General features: G+C 54.4%; 1 protein-coding gene across 9 annotated transcripts in view; it reads right to left on the reverse strand.

Annotated features, from left to right (window-relative positions):
• Positions 1 to 18,869, reverse strand: part of ASCC2 (activating signal cointegrator 1 complex subunit 2) — a 43,671-nt gene that overhangs the window by 8,526 nt on the left and 16,276 nt on the right. For 6 of the 9 annotated variants that reach the window (XM_062182481.1, XM_062182482.1, XM_062182483.1 and 3 more), the window contains 11 exons: positions 13,662 to 13,729; positions 12,672 to 12,782; positions 10,438 to 10,550; positions 7,516 to 7,725; positions 6,204 to 6,278; positions 5,911 to 6,018; positions 5,635 to 5,703; positions 5,412 to 5,486; positions 3,723 to 3,915; positions 1,612 to 1,826; positions 380 to 499 (listed from right to left, as the gene is read on the reverse strand). In XM_062182481.1, the coding sequence (XP_062038465.1) occupies positions 380 to 499; positions 1,612 to 1,826; positions 3,723 to 3,915; positions 5,412 to 5,486; positions 5,635 to 5,703; positions 5,911 to 6,018; positions 6,204 to 6,278; positions 7,516 to 7,725; positions 10,438 to 10,550; positions 12,672 to 12,782; positions 13,662 to 13,729 (1,357 nt within the window). The remainder of the gene's footprint in view (positions 1 to 379; positions 500 to 1,611; positions 1,827 to 3,722; positions 3,916 to 5,411; positions 5,487 to 5,634; positions 5,704 to 5,910; positions 6,019 to 6,203; positions 6,279 to 7,515; positions 7,726 to 10,437; positions 10,551 to 12,671; positions 12,783 to 13,661; positions 13,730 to 18,869) is intronic. The other 3 variants (XM_062182488.1, XM_062182487.1, XM_062182485.1) reach the window with 2 other exon arrangements.

An 18,869-nucleotide genomic window follows, 5' to 3' on the forward strand; every position in this document is an offset into this window, starting at 1 on the left:
CATCACAGTAGAGAGGACATACGCCCAAAACAAGGAGAAAGGCCTGAAAGTGGAATAGGTTCGCCTTCTAGAAAGCTCGCTTGGTGCAAGTCCTTCAATGTCTCCTTTTGTCACAGCCTGAGGAAAATCGGGTCAAAGAGTGGGAGGCCCCGCCTCGCTCTACCACCTGGAGACTTGACAGCCACACATCAAAGGGCGGGAGAAGCCGGCAGAAGGCTCGTTTTGGCCCCTCTGGCCTTCTGCTAGCCACAGGAGCACAATCATGAGAGCTCCTGCGCCCCTGCTGGGAGAGCCCAGAGTGAACCCCGTGGCCAGCTCTCCCAACAGGCTTCCCTTGCTTCTTCTCCACCCTTCTAGCGCCGTCGTATCGGGAACTCACCTCCTGCCCTTGTGCACCCGGCTCAGGTCCACGGAGTCCCTGCTGAACACATCAAACTCGTCGTTCTGGAAGACGTTGTGACGAGAGGTGAGCAGGGGCGTGGGGTCTGGCTTCACCTGTCTGGGAGGTGGCACGGAAATCAATGCGGGGGCCCCCCACTCCCCACCTGCCGTTAGACTTTTCACTTCCTCTCAGCAGCCACACGCAGGACAGGATCTGAAAACCTTAGGGGGAAGACGAGGCACTGCCCCAGCTGGCCCCAGCAGGGTGGGCAGCCAAACCTCAGAGGAAGCTCCTCTTGGCCCTGTGTGCCACTCATGCGGGTTCTGTTTCTTTAAGCTCCTCCCACCCCACTTACTGCCCACAGCAGCCCCCTGGGGCAGGGAGCCAGAGATCACTCCACCTCTGTGCCTCAGTGTCTCAAACAGGCGCAGAGCTGACCGTGCTCATTCACTTCGTAAGCATCATTTGTTCATGGAACTAACGCCCATTCGTGTACTTGTTCCTGGTGACCTATGGGGCCTTCAGGCCAGCAGTGGGCCAAACTCCAAAAGGGCAGGTGTGGGGCTGGCATTGTGGTACAGCAGGTTAAGGTGCTGCCTGTAATGTCAACATCCCGTAGGAGCACCAGTTCAAGTCCCGGCTGCTCCACTTCTAAGCCAGCTCCCTGCTAATGTGCCTGGGAAAGAGCGTAAGATGACTTGAGTGCATAGGGCCCCACACCCTTGTGGGAGACCCGGATGGAGTTCGGGCTCCTGCCTTTGGCCTGGCACAGCCCCAGCCATTGTGACCATAACACTACAGTATTTGTGAACCAAATACTACAGCTAGAAGATCAATCAATCTCTGTGTAACTCTTGTCTTTCAAGTAAGTAAATCTTTAAAAGCGGGGGGTGGGGGGGGGGGTGAGCAGGTGTGAAGGAAGTCAGGAAGTTGGGGGCCTTGGCTGGCCTCCCCCCAGGATCTATTAGCAAAGTGGTGACAGCAGAGGCTGAAGGGCTCAGCAACCCTTTGTCACATCCCCTGGCCTTCCACAAGGTGCAGCAGGTGGGGGGGGGGGGTAGCTTTGCATGTGAGAACCTTCCCCAAAGCAGGCATTAGTGTAAATAGCTGGGAACGTGGCTGTGGGAGGAGACAGCAAGCTGAGTCTTGGGCCATAGGGAAGCAAGAGGAGCCCGCCCGCCCCCCCCCCCCCCCCCCCCCGGGAGCTTCCTCGCCCTGGTCTCTCCCACCTGTCCAGGCTGCGGTCCAGCTGGCTGAGGGCGGGGGCCAGCCGCTGCTCCAGGATGTTGTTGATCACCTGCTCTGGGTCGTAGTGGTAGTGCTCCAGGCAGGCCAGGATGAAGCCCTCGCCCAGGTCTGGCAGCAGGTCCTTCACCTGGGAGACGAGCGAGTCCAGCTCCACGCCGCTCACAGCGGGGGCCAGGGCAGCGGCTGCTCCCAGGCACTGCAGTGGGAGTAGAGGGAAGGCTGAGCTGGCGGGGGCAGGGCAACAGGCCCCAAAGAGTGCTGGACTCAGCACCCAGGGACCCGGCCCTGCCCCCCTGCCTGTGGGACTTTGGTCAAGTGACTCAGGTCTCCTGGAGCCTCCATTTTCCCCTCTGTGGGAAGGGGCTCAGCAGCTGAGCCTCCTGCTGCCTGCCCGTGGGCAGGGTGTTTTCCCTAAAACGGGCACTGCACCACCCACCTGTGGCAATCACCGAGCGCCGTCCCTGGTGGAGAGCAGGCACGCCGAGAACGGCTGCGGTTTCTGCTGACCAAGATGCTCGTCCAGGTCCGCCAAGCTGGCTGACCCCGAGGACGGCATGGAGATGCTCCCCTTCACCGAGTTTTTCAGTGAGGGGACTCATTTTCTGTACTGCCCAGTGTGGCTTAATTTTGCTAGGCCTTTTGCTTAAGGAAACTGACAAATCGAAACAGCCCAAAGCCCTCATGCCTCAGACTAAGAAGCCAAATGGGGAAGAGAGTGGAGAAAGGTAGAGGGGCTGTCATTCTCCAAGGCCCTGTGAGAGTCAGGGGGCTGGGGTGTGAAAAGCAGTGGGGGCCGGCATTGTGGTGCAGGTTAAACCGCCCCCTGCGATGCCAGCATCCCGTATGGGCACCAGTTTGAGTCCTGGCTGTGCCGCTTGCAATCTAGCTCCCTGCTAATGTGTGTGGGAAAGCAGCAGAAGATGGCCCAAATACTTGGGCCCCTGCTACCCACGTGGGAGACCCGGATGGAGTTCTAGGCACCTGACCCATTGTGAACATTTGGGAAGTGAACCAGCAGATGGAAGGTCTCTCTTTGTTGTTCCTTCTCTGTAACTCTGCCTTTCAAATAATAAGTAAATCTTAAAAAAAAAAAAAAAAGGCCAGCTCAGAGACTCCAGGTGGTGGCTCTGAGCATTCCAACAGCTCCATGGAGGTTCTATCTATCCCCACCTTACTCACTAGGAACAGGCTGATGGGAGTGACACGTCCGAGGCCTCAGAGCTGGTGAGCAGATCTACGGCCCACCTGTGGGTGGCCTGCTGCACAATTCTTTTTTTTTTTTTTTTTCAATGATTTATTTATTTGAAAGGCAGAGAGAGGGAGAGAGAGAGAGAGTGTGTGTGCGAGTCCATCTACTGGTTCACTCCCCAATGGCCACAACAGCTGAACCTGGGCCAATCTGGAGCCAGGAGCTTCTTCCAGGTCTCCCATGCAGGTGCAGGGGCCCAACCACTTGAGCCATCTTCTACTGCTGTCCTAGAATGTAGCAGAAAGCTGGACTGGAAGTGGAGCCGCTGGGACTCAAACTAGCACCCATAATGGGATGCTGGTGCTGAGGCAATGGCTTTACCCACTATGCCACAGCACCAACCCCTGCTGGGTGGTTTTTGTTTCTCCATCCTGCTGCCTCCCAACACAAAGGGAGAGTCCTAGGCTCAGTGGCCAATTAGGACAGCCAGAGACTCAGCCTGTTCTGGAAAAGCTGGAGAGAAAGCTCCAGATCCAGGGTTCCACACTTATTCTGCGGGGCCCTGTAGGCCCACAGAGAGGGTCCCTGGGAGGCCATGCAGTGGGACCTGGCACAGCTCCCAGCGGCAAGCAAGGGGACTCGCTTTTATCTGTTTAGGGAAGGATTCCCCGGGAAAGACTTCCTCCTCGTCATCCTGCAGGGGAAGCGGAGGCTTTGATGCCGTAAGCCCCTTGCTCTCTCCTCCTGCCTGGTCTGGATGCCCTTGGCTTGAGACCCACAGATTTGACCAGCAGCTCCAATCTGTCAGTTCCCCAAAATCCTTTCCATGAGTGCAGGGCCAAAGAAGGGAGGTTTCCCACACCCACCCTTTCCGTGGGGCCAGGGAAGGCACCCCAGACACACCTCCTCTTCCTCCGAGTTCTCTGGGTGTGACGGTCGTTCACTGATTGGTTCTGCCGTCACTGAGACCCCATGAGAATCCCCATTGAGGTCCTCGGCCACCGATGGGTCCTTAGTGTCTGTGCCTTTCCGTCTGTCCACCCCTTCCCACGCGCTCTCCACTGCCTGGAGGATGTAGGCCGTCCGCGTCTCGTCCCTAAGAGGGCAGGTTAAGGGGTCTCGCGCGCTCATCTCCCATGGCCTTCTCCACCCCAGCTCTGAGGCTACACAATTTCTCTGTCCCCACCCCACAGCATCGGATCCCAAAGCTCCTGCCCAGGGCTTTCTGGGCTGCACCCAAGGGGCATCATGGGTACAGTCTCAGAACCCAGCACCTGCCACTCAGCAGAGCACGGCCGGGAGCTGCAATGACAGTGACCTAGGACACGGCGCTTGGACGAGTCAGTGGTTCCTCTTGCACAGAGACCACCAAGGAAGAGGGCCTGATGGGACGGTGGCACTGGGCTCTGCCCATCCACTAGAGGACATTTTGCAAAAAGGCTGGGGGCCCAAGGGATGTCCTGGAGGAAGACTGAACAATCTACCGCCGCCACCCAGGTAGCTCACGGGCCTCTTTCTCTACCACTCTGGGCACTGCCACGCCAGAATCTGAGTCGCCTCCAGCTCCCTCACTCCACTTCTAGTCCGAACCCTCACCATCTACCCTGGGATGCCAGCAGCAGCCTCCTCTCAGGCCCCTGGGCCTTCCAGAAGGTTCCAGGGCAGTGCATCTCCTTCCTGTGCCAGAGCTCGTAAAAGTACACACCTGCAGGTCCCCTCCTGGCTCAGACTTCACAGCCTCCCACACACCCCTGCACTTCAGGCCAGAGCCCCGGCTCCTCCATGAGGGTCACCCCAGGGCCAAGTGAGGTCCACTGGCCCCCAGTTCACCTGCTCCTCCTCCAGGGCTGCACCCCTGGCTCTGCATACCACATCTGGGGCTCCTCAGAGGAGCACACTCTGTTCTCGGCTTGGACATTGCTTTGGTCTGACACCCTCCCCCTCTGAGTTCTCCCCACATGAGACTCTACCTAACCGCCTATCCTCCTGTCCAGGAAGGCAGGGCCAGGGCCAAGGCCAAGGCCACAGAGGCCCAGACGCTACAGATTGCAGGACTCCTTGCCCTGAGCATCGGAGCAGTCATCTCCTAGAAAAAGGGGGCTCCGGGCCGGCGCTGCGGCTCACTAGGCTAATCCTCCGCCTTGCGGCGCCAGCACACCGGGTTCTAGTCCCGGTCGGGGCACCGATCCTGTCCCGGTTGCCCCTCTTCCAGGCCAGCTCTCTGCTGTGGCCAGGGAGTGCAGTGGAGGATGGCCCAAGTGCTTGGGCCCTGCACCCGCATGGGAGACCAGGAGAAGCACCTGGCTCCTGCCATTGGAACAGCGCGGTGCGCTGGCCGCAGCGCGCCAACCGCGGCGGCCATTGGAGGGTGAACCAACGGCAAAAAGGAAGACTTTTCTCTCTCTGTCTCTCTCTCACTGTCCACTCTGCCTGTCAAAAAAAAAAAAAAAAGAAAGAAAAAGGGGGCTCGGGATCCAGGTGGGCATCTACAGACAGCAGTGGGCCGACCCCGTGCTCCGGGTTGAACCTGGCTGCACCCCTCTGTGGCCCCGCAGGCCATCTCTGCCCCAGTGGGCCGCGGCAGAAGGATACAGGACCGACGAGGCCTGCTGCAGCAAGCTGATGTCTTCAGCCACAGGGAAGAGTGCGTCATAGTCCCGCAGGAACCTGCAGGGCAGAGAACAGACGAGAGGGACAGGGCTGGGGCCACCTCCTCAGTCTCAGGGCTGTGGTGAGTGGCAGGGGCTCCATTATGTAAGATCTTCTAGGACGAGTGGGAGGACACAGGCCTGTCCCACGGCTCCGCCACACTCACCTCTTCTCTTGCAGCAAGGAGCTGAAGATCTGAAGAAACTCTTCGATGAAGCCCTGAATGTTGTCACAGCTGGAACAGGACACCAGGGAAGATGAGCCCGGGTGACACAAGATGGTCCATAGCTCCCTTCCACGCCAACCCTGTCCCTTCGTGAGGGTCTGGCCAATGCAAGGCAAGAGGCATTTTTCTGTTTCCCATCTCCGCTCAGTCAGCCCTGGAAGGGCTGAAACGCTCCTGCTGGGCCCAGGCACTGGAAGGCAGCTCCCCAGAGCTTACCTGCTTTCAAGGATGGGAAGCAGGCAGATCTGATTGAGAATGGTGTGGAAAATCTCCATCAGCTTCTTCTTGGAATGGGAGAGCCTCTGCCACAGGTCTCCCAGCAGCCTTTGATGGCCATAGAGAAAAAACAAAGAGGTCTGAGAGACAAAAGGCATCGAGAGAACTTCCTCCCAGGCACCTGCACCTGCCTCCCCAGGGCAGAAAAGCTCCTCATCCTGGGTGCCACCCCTTGTCTGGGGCTTAGGCCCTTCTTTCCCACAACATCATTTTCAGTCTTGTCCCCACCTCACCTGCTGTCTTCAAGCCTCCTCTTCTTGATTGCAGACTCCATTTCGGGAATGGCCACTTCATAAAAGGAAGCTAGTCTGTGCAGGCACGCATGGGTGAAAAGCTAGGTCAGTCACAAGGGCCACACTTTACGAGAAAACCAAAGCAAACATAGGGAGCAGAGGGCATACTTCTTGTTCCCACAACAGTTTTCTTTCAATTAGTTTATTTTTACTTATTTGAGAGACACACACACACACACACAGAGAGAGAGACAGAGAGAGAGAGACAGAGAAAGGTCTTCCTTTGCCGTTGGTTCACCCTCCAATGGCTGCCGCGGCCAGCGCGCTGCGGCCAGTGCACCGCACTGATCTGAAGGCAGGAGCCAGGTGCTTCTCCTGGTCTCCTATGGGGTGCAGGGCCCAAGCACTTGGGCCATCCTCCACTGCACTCCCTGGCCACAGCAGAGAGCTGGCCTGGAAGAGGGGCAACTGGGACAGGATCGGTGCCCCGACCAGGACTAGAACCCGGTGTGCTGGCGCCGCAAGGCGGAGGGTTAGCCTAGTGAGCCGCGGCACCAGCCATCAGACCGGATCCTTCTAAGAGAGTAGCCAGCAGGCCACCCACACCTCTGGTGTGAGACAGAGTATTCTTTTGCTCAAACACTGTTATTTTTATGTGTCTTGAATTATTCATTTATATAATAACCTTTGTTCCTTTTGCTATCAGTTATAAGGAAAAGCTTTAATTTTGACATGATTTGGCATTTCAGAAATGTTAACATGCAAACATCACATGATATTTGTATTTGTTCAAACAGGCCCCAGATGTTCACATGACCTACGTGCAGCTTATTTTCTACACTGGTTTTATGAGTTAAGTCAGTTAGCATGGTTTTCCATGAGTTTTATAAAATGAAAAATACTGTCATTTTCAAGTAAGTAAAACCATGCCAATGAAACAAGACTAAACAAAATAACAGCTCTAACACAGTCAACTCCAGCTCTTCTCAGGCACACCATTCCTGGCACAGCACAGCCAACCTTCTCACCCCAGGGTCCTCACTCCCAGCCGTTCTGAACTCAAATTCCAACTCCATCCCAGTCCTGCAGGCCCTCAGCACCCTCCCAGAGCCCCCCGCCTTCCTCACAGGCTCAAGCCTCCCCAGTCTTTGCCCTCCTCCTCCTTTCTGGAACCGAACGCCCTACCAGGTGAAAACGCAGCCATCCCTGTTCTGCAGTGTCACTCTGCCTCCAAGCATCTTGAGCTTCCAGAGCCCGGATGACAGTTTAAGTACCTGGGACGGTGCAGAGTGTGCGCTTTGGAAATACCTACCGATCGGTGTGCTTCTGGCAACGTATACTCCATTGTGGGGCTACCCGGAGCAGAGGACAACCAGGCCAAAAGAGGCAGGCCTTACTCGGCATGGCACCAGAAGAGGACAGAGAGGGCAGTCTGGCCCAGAAATGTTCAGTGGTTGCCAGGATACATTGCTGGTGGGAGGGTAAATTGGAACAACCCCTATGGAGGGTGACTTGGCAAGATCTATGAAAATTAAAAGCACACATACCATCTGTTCCTGAGATCTTACTTCTGGGAGTTATTCTACAGATACACTTGTGAAGGTATAAAATGATGCGAGTACAAAGTTATTCTGTGCACAATTTATTTGTAACAGCAAACAATTAACAGAACCCTACAAGGCTACCTCTGGGATCTGATACTCCACGGGTACAGAGGAGTCTGACCCCAAGACAGAGGGTACTTTAGACACTGACATAGCATCACTGTTAAACAGTAAAATATTCTTTTACATATTGCATACATAATATGCCAGCATTCATTTTTTTTAAAAGGGGAGAGATATCCAATGTACACGTTTGCTTATAGCTGCATGTGGCTATGCATATGCTCTGGAAAATTCTACCCAAAAACTGACAATGGTGGTGTGTGAACAGAAGTGGGGAAGTGGAAGTGGGAGAGGGAGACGTCTCACCGGTGTGTTTTATACATCTTGAGTTCTGAACCATGTGCATGTATTATTCATTCATAAAGTAAAGGAACAGAAAGAAACGTACTCCAGTGCAGTGAGCGATTCTGAGCGGAAGACGGGATGGGTTCTGGGAGGGATCGGGAAGAGTGCACAGGGACTGGGGCTGCTCCATTTGCTCAGCCGGGCGTTTCCGGCCTCCAGCACAGTTGGAACACGCTGGGCCAGCCCCAGGCTGTTTGTGGGTCAAAGGCAGAGTTACTTTCAGTCAAAAGTATCTTCCAGCTGGGTGCTGGGGTACAAGCAGATTAGCCACAGCTTTGGACACATGCATCCATACCAGAGTGCTGGTTCCAGGGTCAGCTACTCAGCTTCTGATTCACTTCCTATTAATGTTCCTGGGAAGGCAACAGAGGGTGGTCCAAGTACTTGGGCCTCTGCCACCCATGTGGGAGACCTCGGCTATGGCCTGACCCAGCTCCGGTCAGTGTGACCACTTGGGGAATAAACTGGCAGTCGGACGATTTGTCTCTTCCTAAGTAAATAAATTGATCTTTAAAAAGATAAGTGTCTCCTCTTTTTCTTCCTCACCCTGAGATGGGTAGAGCCTCTCCCACCTGCATTGTCCCTTACAGGAAGGTACCCCCAACTCCAAAGGCCCTTCAACTCATCTGTGTTATACCTGGGGAGAAGCCTTGACAAAATGGGAAAATGCTTAGGACAAGTAAAAACAGAGCAGAGCACAAAGTTCTAAGAACAGGTACGCTCTCTCCTGGCGATTTTACCGGCCTACTTCTCTGCAGTTTTCAAATTTCTAACAGGCACGTGCAACTGACAGGAGGCCCCCTTTTAAGAGAGTGGACCGCTCCAGTCCCATTGTAACCCCTTTCTTCTGGGGAGACTGCTGACCAGTACCTAATCCTAACCCCCTCTGGAAGCATGGTCGATACAAACAGCTGCCTTTCACAAGCTCAGAACACGGAGGGGTCAGTACCAGCAGCCGTCTCTGGCACGCGTCCACACCAGATCAATGTTTTTGTTGAATGGGTAAGTGACAGAATGAAGCGCCAGCCGGGTGAGTGGACAGTGCTGGGCAGTTCCCAGAAGCTCTGCGTGCAAATGGTGGCGAGAGACGTCTGGCAAGAGTGACAGCCAGAGACCACTGGGAACGGGCCAGCGTCTGCTGTTGCCAGGCAACGTGCAGGCTGCTGGCGCCTTCACACTGGCCTGGGAATGTCCACGCCTAGGCACCCTGTCTTACTGCTGAAGAGGAGAGACTGGCTCACGGTGCTTAGTGGGCAAAGGGGGTCTCCTCCCTGCCCTTCTTCATCCCAGCAGGATCTCCGACTTCTGGACAAAAGCCTCCAGAATAAAAGCCCACCCCTGCCAGCACATTCGTGGCTCCTCACAAAGCCCTCGGTCTGACTTCCACCGATTCACCCAGCTTTTGCTGTCACTGGCCCTGGAGTCCCCGCCACTGGCTCCTGTCACGCTCCATTCCCTGGCCCTCCCCATCACGCATCGCTTCGCCTGCTGTCCTGTCACTGCACCCTTTCTTGGCCTGTTTGTTCCTCAGGCCACTTTTAAGGGTCACCTCCCAGCCCTGTGCTAGGAGCACCTCTGCTGTTTCCTTATGTGTGTCCTGCTCTGGGCTGAAGTCCTCAGGCCACTTCCTATTCACTGTCCCTCCTGAGTCTGCCCTGAGGGACTCGGAAAAAAATTTTTTTTTCATTTTTTAATTTTAAAGGCAAAAACAGAAACCACATACACACACACACACAGGAGTGAGTGAGATCTTCCATTCACTGGTTCACTCTCCAAATGCCTGTAACAGCAGGCTGGGTCAGGCCGAATGAGAATGTAGGTGGCAGGGACCCAAATACTTGAGCCACTGCCTCCCAAGATGTGCATTAGCAGGAAGCTAGACTGGAGAGTGGAGCCGGGACTCACAGCCAGGCACTCCCATAGGGGGTGTGGGCATCCCCAGTGACAGCTGAGCAGCTGCACCAAACTCCTGCCCCTGGTAGGTGCTCTGAAACACAGCAGAGTTCAAACTGCCTTGTCCTGGCTGCCCTGCTCCGGTTTTCCACCCTTGGTCCTGTTCTTAGCCAAAAATGGGAGCGCTGCTGCCATGCAGACCCACACGATCAGGAGCTCTGCTGTCCTCACCGCTGTGTCCCCAGGCACTGGCACACTCTCAGCACTCTGTATCTGAATGAACACGAGAACCACACCCCCCACTTTCAACAGCCAGAAATACTGCGTACCTGGAGCAGAAGTCGTGTTTCTGGAAGGTTTGGCAAGCCAAAGGGAAGATGTCCAGAAAGGCCCAGAGTGTAGTGCAGGTATCGCAAAGGTAGAGAACAATGTCCTTGAGTTCCTGTGGCCAACAGAAGACACTACATTATTCTCCACCCCAGGACGGCTCTGCAGAGGTCAGACCAACAGCGAAGGGGACGCGAACCCTGAGGGTCCTGGGCAGTGGCTGGCCCACCTCTAGGAGGGCGACCAGGGTAAGCCACTCCGCCTTCCAAGCCTCACATCTCACCACTACAGCTCCGTGGCGGTGACTTGTGGTTATAATACGATCTCCCTTCTAAGCGGAAAGCAAAGTGCCTCAGAATCTGAAGACAACACACAGAAAAGGAACGTGCCCGTGAAGACAAGAATACCAAGCCCACACTCTGAAGAGGGCATGTGGAAATGGGCCACTTCGTCACTCACCCTCCTGAGTCTCATGGCAATGGGGTGGCTGTGGCAGGCAGGGAGACGGAGGCTTAGGGGGTAACACGATTCGCTCCCGCAGCATGGGGAAGCACGGGCCCTTGTGTGAAGCTTGTCCAATGCTATCTTCCCTGAAGTCCCAAGCTCCACAGAGGCAGCCTGCAGCAGCAGCCTTCTTCCGGTTCTATCTCCAGTGCTTAGCACAGTGCCTGACACACACCCAGGCTCCTTCAATGTTTGTCTTCTGTCCATCAGCCCCATTAGACTCTAAGCAGGCGACTCTCAAAAGCTCATGGAAAACGGAATTAAAAGTTTATCTGGGGGCCAGCGTTGTGGCGCAATGGGTTAAAGCACCAGAAGTACTGCAGTGCTGGCATCCCATATGGGTGCTGGTTCGAGACTCAGCTGCTCCACTTCCTATCCAGCTCTCTGCTATGGCCTGGGAAAGCAGTAGAAGATGGCCCAAGTCCTTGGGCCCCTGTACCCACGTGGGAGACTCAGAAGAAGCTCCTGGCTCCTGGCTTCAGATCAGCTCAGCTATGGTCGTTGTGGTCATCTGGGGAGTGAACCTTCAAATGGAAGACTCTCTCTCTTTCTCTGGCTCTACCTCTCTCTGTAACTCTGTATTTCAAATAAATAAAATAAATCTTAAAAAAAAAGGAAAGTTTATCTGGGGGTGGGCACTGAGCCTCGTGGTTAGGAAGCCTACATCCCACATCACAGTACCTGAGTTTGAGTCCCAGCCCCCGACTCAAGCTTTCTGCTAGTGCGGTCTCTGGGAGGCCGTGGTGATGGCTGCCACCCCCGTGGGAGACCATGATCAAGTTCCTGGCTCTTGGCTTTGTTCTGGCCCAGTCTTGGCCATCATGGGCATTGAGGGAGTGAATCAGCAGATGAGAGGGCTCTCTCTCTGTGTCTGTCTCTATGACTCTCAAAATACATAAAATATTTTTTAAATATTTATTTTATTTGAAAGGCAGAGTTACAGAGGGAAGGAGAGATGGAGAGATCTACCATCTGCTGGTTCATTCCTGAAATGGCCGCAATGCCCAGACCTGGGCTGGTTTTAAGCCAACAGCCAGGAACTTCTTTCAGGTCTCCCATGTGGGAGTAGGAGCCCAAGCACTTGGGCCTCTCTCTGCTGCTTTCCAAAGTACATTAGCAGGGAGCTGGACTGGAAGTGGAGCAGCCAGGAGTTCAACCGGTGCCCCACTGGGATACAGGCCATTGCAGGTGGCAGCTTTACCTGCTGTGCCACAGCTCTGGCCCCAAATACTTTTTTTTTTAGTTTATTTTGGTGCAAAAAAAAAATTAAAATCCATGTATTTTTATATTGTGCATTTTCTATGAACTTTTTGAAGATACTGAATTCCATTTTCCACGGACTTACTGAAATGGCTTTATAATTCCCTAAGAGCTGGTGCCATGTCTGCTTTTGCCGACTGCCCTGTGCCCGAGGCCTCGCATGTGCTGGGGGCTCCTCAATACACAGCCACTGAATGAATGACTGGCTCCATGAACAGCACACGAATGAGCCCACAGAGCTGACCTAAGCGAGGCTAAGACCCCGCCGGCTCAATTCCAGTCCCCTCTTCTTTCTGCTGGCCCACAAATGAAGCTCCCAGGGAGAAATGCGAGCTCCTGCCATGCTCCACATCTGTGAAGGGAAGCCATGGCTCTCGCTGAGTCAGGGACAGGGTGCTGATGGGAGAAGCAGCTGCTGCCTCGCCCCAGGGCAGTCAGGTGCTGGCGGGAGCTGGGCAGAGGGCAAGCTCACCAGGAGAGGCATGTCGCTGGGCGTCAGCCGGCCCCTCTCCTCCAGCTTCTGGGGCGCCGTGCTGGCCCCCTCCCCCTGCAGACCACAGTGCTGGAGGATATTGCTGAAGACCTGTGAGAAGCAAGAGGGGACGCTCCCATATCCTGCTGAACAGGGGCTAGGAATCAGACCCTGTAGCCAAGGCTGGGTGACCCCCAAAGCTGCCCTGTAATCTTTGGAATATGTATCCACATCCCCGGGATATCAGCCGAGACAATGAGCCCCTAGAGGGTGGTAGGAGCGGACACTGTGTGAAGTGGAAGTGACAGAACAAACATCCTTTGTACAGGATTGTGGTGACATGTATGCCAGGCTACTAAAATCCTGCAGCTATTACCTGCCCAGATGGTCTGGGCAAGCGTATGGTAATGGACATTTAAGATATACCGTCAGGATACACAGCAGGCTTTTGAAACCCTGTAGATGGCGATTTATAGGTACCATATTTAAATTTAACACAAATCAATGGTGAGGGGGGAAACAGAGCCCCACATAAAGTCATGGAGTACTGAACTGACGGCACCATCTCTGGGTAGGCTCCCATGGAACTTTCCGGAAAGGGACTCTGGAGGGTGGACATCTTTCTGTAGTGAGCTTATGGGGGAATAATAACAGGCCTCTATCTGCTTTTTAATGTTTCCCGAAATTCCTACAAATGAACACCATTATTTCAGGAAACGATTTTGTAAAACTGTGAAGTTCTCATTTGAGAAACCCAGGTCTCTTAGAGGGGCCGCGTAGAGGCACATGGCTGTCGGCAGACAACACAAAATGTAGGCCACAATCGTAGACTTCAGTCCTGTTCAAGAAGGGCAGGGCCTACAGAGACACTGGGGAGATGGCCTCAAGACGGCTGGAGACACAAACACTTCTCCCTGGCTCTTCCAGGGAGTCGAGGAGAACCATCCGGTGTGTGTGTCTCCCTCCCCGGGCAGGGCTGAGGGCCGGTACCTGGAGGATGGTGGGCATGGTTTCATCCAGGTCACTGTAGTAACTCGGCTGCTGGGTAAAGATGTTTCCTGAAAGAGAGGAGAAAGCTAAGAATTGGGAAGGCTGGGTGGAGAGGACACATTACAACGGCTGCCAGCGCGTTCGTGGCCTTTCCCCCTTTTCCTAAGCCTGTCTACAGCTAGACTTGGGGCAAGTCCTGGCTTCAGGCCCTGCTCGCACTGAGCTTTGGCCCAGCCTGGAAACTTCCCCCAGGGTTGGGGAGGGGCCTCGCTCAATACAATTTAACCTTTTTAAGCACCTTTGCCGAGTGAATGACTTAGAAGCCCTGCTCTGGTCAAACCGGCTCACCCTGATGTCTCAGGGGAGTGGCCACACTCGGCACCACGCCTCAGATGACAGCATTGGCTTTGGGAGTGCGAGTTAGTCATCCAGGAAAATGAGGAGACTCGATCTCTGTGCTCCAGAAATCTGGATACGACAATCCAGAATTCTGGCCAGGTCCTGCCTTCAAAAATGTGAGGACACTCTAGGGAGCAGAGCAATTTCTCTGGAAATATTTTTACTCCTTGCTTTTGAGCATGCTAGCCATGCAAACCCATCCTACCCCGGGGTGAGAGGCCTGAGAGGGACCTGGAGTTGGAGTTACCCCACGCTTGCTGTTGTTCCTATGAGACGAAGGCCACTCCAAGGGCTGCTCCTGTGAGGGTGCAGAGAGAACACGTGGTAACTGGAGCAGAAACCAAGTGTTCCAGCCACCCACGTGGCCAGGGAGGGAAGAAGGGAGAGAATCAGATATCTGGAGGACACGACCGTGTAAAGCGCCAACACCCTTCAAAGGCTAGGGCTCTTTTTTATTAATGTTTTTTCATCTACTTCTAAGGCACAGCAACGGGGAGAGAGAGAGAGAGAGAGAGAGAGAGAGAGAGAGAGAGAGAGAGATCTAGCCACTGGCTCATTCCCCAAATACCCACAGCAGGCAGGGTAGGCCAGGCCACAGCCAGGAGCCTGGAACTCCATCAGAGTCTCAGGCGTGGGTGGCAAAAAGAGCAGCAGGAACTCGAACTGGCACTCCGGCATGGAATATGGGCGTCCCACACGGAGGCTTAACCTGCTGTACCAGAACACCTGCCTGCGGCCTGGGTTCCAAGGCATCACAGGCAGACTGATGGTGAGCATGCTCAGAGCTCCGGTGTCCTCTGGCTTTGGACAGGTCCAACCTCGCTCTCCGTAGGGTAACTCTGCAGCCCTTGCCTGATGCTGGGGAATTTGAAAATGAATGGGAATCAAAAGCAAGATGGGGCTGGAAGAGGAAGCAAATTATGAGTGACTAGACGTTCTGTAAATACTTTCCTGGATGCCACTTCAGTCCCTGATTCCAGAAAGCCGAGTTCTACCAAGCCGGGCTGGCTCAGTGCCTTCTGTCTCTGCCAATCCTACAACCTGTGAAGAGGCGCCGGCCCATCTGTACCCACTCCCTTCTGCCAGGCAAGGACTGACTAAACTATCTCCCCAGCAGCCTCTGCTCTTCCTCATAAATCCCCACGGTCAAGTCCAAACTCCTGACCATGGCACCAAGGGCCCTCCGAGACCCGGCTCTGGCCGGCATCCTGGGCTACCCTCTTCCCGTTCCCCAAACTGCAATCCTGCTGCTGCCCCCAGCCCCCACTGTATCCCCAACCTCAGACAACAGCCGCTGTGCCGTGCATCTGCCTGGAATGGCCTCTCAGAGCCACCTTCTCCACCCAGGGGTTAGGAAAGGTCTCCTCCCACAACTCCCAGGGCTACAGAGTGCTCACCGTGGTACCTGGACCACCTGGCCTGCGGGAGGAACTCTCTCATAATCCTGCCAGTGCCAAGTCCTACGTACCACTGAGGTTCTACAAGCCTCGACACAGACATAATCCACCCTTGGGGTCTTCCGAGTCCCTTCCCTCTCCTTCGTCCAATGACAGTGCAGATCTAACTTTTGATCTCTTAAAATAATAAAAAGGTAACAGACAGCAATGGCATCCTTTGAAATGTCCCTCCTCAGGTGAAAGCAGTTCAGAACCTAGGGTGGAGGGGAGACACTGCCATGCAGACCAGAGCAGTTCTTGAAAGGGCCAAGAACCCAATGCACTCCTGATCTGCCGAACAGCTCCAAGAGACCCTACCCGAAAGGCTGTGCTTTCAGAATTATACTGCGGATCCACTGAACCAGCCTCGAAGCTTCAAGGAGAGGAGGGCAGGGAAGGATGGGGCTTCCACCCACAGGACAACCAACCAGTTCTTTTCCTCCCATTTTCTCTCCCTTGTCTTTTGTGTCTTTGAAGATTTATTTATTCATTTGAAAGGCAGACTAACATACACAGAGGAAGAAACACAGAGACCTTCCATCCACGGATTCATTCTCCAAATGTCTGCTAGCCCAGGCCAGAACCAGGAGCCAGGAATTCCATCTGGTCCTCCTTCATGGGGGGCAGGGACCCACGTTCTTGGGCCATTACCTGCTGCCTCGCAGGTGCATCAGCAGGAATATGGATTGGAAGTCTGCAGTAGCCAGGATTCAAACCAGCCACTCTGATAAGGGAGATGGGTGTCCCAAGCGGCAGCTTAAACCACTGCACTACAATGCTTGCCCCTCTCTCCCTGGTCAGTCCTCCAAGTGGTGACGGCTTTGCCCAAAGTTTCTGTGGTACAGAAAGGGGAGACTGCCCTCTGTGCTTACTGCTCAAGGGTTGGAAAGAGAGCTGGGGTATGTGTGTGAGGGAGAGAGAGAGAGAGAAAGAGAAGCAGAGACTGAGAGACAGGAGAGAGACACAAACCGGAGGCTCCTTCTCCACACCACACCACCCCAACCTAGCCCGAGCTTATTCATATATACAGAGACAGACAGACAGACAGAGGGGCTCCTGATGCCTGGGCCACTCCCTTACTAAGGCAGTTTAGCATTCTCAAGCTGGAGGCCTGAGAGCATTCCAAATCCACAGAGAGTACATTTTCTGGAGAGAAGATTTCTAAAGTTGTCAGAGAACCAAAAGATTTGAACCCAGGCAGCAGGTGGAGATTTCTCACTCCACCCTGGCCACGTCATCTCCCTCTGGGCATGTACAGCTATCTCACACCCAGCAGATCCAAGGCTGACCTCACCCTTCTCACCCTCCTCACAGTCCACTCCTCACCTCCTGAAGGCCTGCTCTCTGCAACCGACAGCAGTTCTCTCTAGAGCTGTTGAGACCTCCCCTCCCAGCTGACATCTCCCAGGCCTGTGTTTATCTGACTCCTGGATGTCCTTTTCCACTCCAGCAGCACCACTGGGCTCTCACCTTCACACCCACGCAGGTGCACCCTCCTGGCTCAGCCCTCCCACCTACAGGCTCCCAGATTAACCTTGTTAGCAGACGGCTCCTCCCCCTGCTCCAAGGCCTCCTCATAGTAAGGGCTCTGCTCACCAAGGGCTTATGACTGCCAGGCACCATGTGCAGCAAGCACACGACTCACCAACTATTTGCTCCCCACATTCGTTCTCAGAGGATTGTATGTCATGAATCAGCCCATTCTCCAGATGATAAGACCAAGGCTTAGAGTGGTTCTTCAATTTGATCAAGATGACATGGCCTGGGGCCAGCGCTGTGGCGTAGCGGGTAAAGCCACCGCCTGCAGTGCCGGCATCCCATATGGGCGCTGGTTCGAGTCCACTTCCAATCCAGCTCTCTGCTATGGACTGGGAAAGCAGAAGATGGCCCAGGTCCTTGGGCCCCTGCACCCATGAGGGAGACCCAGAAGAAGAAGCTCCTGGCTCCTGGCTTCAGATCGGCTCAGCTCCTGCTGTTGCAGCCAATTGGGGAGTGAATTCGCAGATGGAAGATCTCTCTCTCTCTCTCTCTCTCTCTATCTCTCTGTAACCCTTACTTTCAAATAAATAAATCTTAAAAAAAAAAAAATGACATGGCCAAGAACAGAGCTGGGGCGTAAACTGGGCAGCTCAAACCTAGAGCCTGCTCTCTCAGCCCTGAGTGATCCACTTGCTCCCTAGGGCTAAGCCTGGCATGGAGTTCTTCCCAATCTGACTCAAGCTTCCCCCTCCCCCTCCTGGAACCCTTCCCTCTGACCAGACCAACAACTGCTCCTCTCGCCAATCACGCCTTCTGCTGCCCACTCACCCCACTCTCTCCCAGTCTGCAGTAAAATTATTCAGGTCTTTCCCTGGGAACATTTACAAAGATTAACTGGTGATCAGGCAGTAATTAGATTTAAGTGAGAAACCAGAAGCTGTTCCAGTGAAAAGGCCAGATGCAAATTTTCATACCCACTACGATCTATTATGCTTACAAAAAAATACACAGAGACTGGAAGGAAATAAGAAACAAGCAGTTGTCTCTTCCAAGGATTTGGTAATGGCTTTCCTGATTCTTTACCTTTTCTTTTTTTTTTTTTGACAGGCAGAGTGGACAGTGAGAGAGAGACAGAGAGAAAGGTCTTCCTTTTGCCGTTAGTTCACCCTCCAATGGCCGCCGCGGTTGGCGCGCTGCGGCCGGCACACCGCGCTGATCCGATGGCAGGAGCCAGGTGCTTCTCCTGGTCTCCCATGAGGTGCCGGGCCCAAGCACTTGGGCCATCCTCCACTGCACTCCCTGGCCACAGCAGAGAGCTGGCCTGGAAGAGGGGCAACCGGGACAGAATCCGGTGCCCCGACCGGGACTAGAACCCGGTGTGCCGGCGCCGCAAGGCGGAGGATTAGCCTAGTGAGCCGCGGCGCCGGCCAATTCTTTACCTTTTCTATCCTTCCAGAAGTTACAAAATTAACAGACTATGTTATTAGGGAAAAAAGGGTAGATGGATGGACAGACAGAAGGCAGGCAGCTCACTGAGAGGAATAACTTGGCTTTGTAGCCAGGTATGTGGGAGGCCGTGCCCTGTAATCTCATGGGGAGAAGGGCTGGCAAGGGTGTCCAGGGTGAACACTCCTCTGTACCAAGTTCAATGCCACGGCTACAATTCCCAGAGGAATCCTCTGGGGCACTCCCTCTGGAGCACCCCAACACTGTTTCCAGCTTTGATTGACCCTTCCAGCCCTCTGCCTCCTGATGGGATCCAACGGCCACCATGCATTCCTTTCACAACCCACGAGTCCTCTCTGAACTCTGTCCCCATCTGCTCTCTGCAACAGCGCAGACCGTGACACGGCTGAGTGAAGCAGAGTGGCATAGGGCAGGGGACTGAGAGGGA

This window comes from Lepus europaeus, chromosome 23 (assembly GCF_033115175.1).
Source record: "Lepus europaeus isolate LE1 chromosome 23, mLepTim1.pri, whole genome shotgun sequence".
In the NCBI taxonomy this organism is placed as follows: Eukaryota; Metazoa; Chordata; class Mammalia; order Lagomorpha; family Leporidae; genus Lepus; species Lepus europaeus.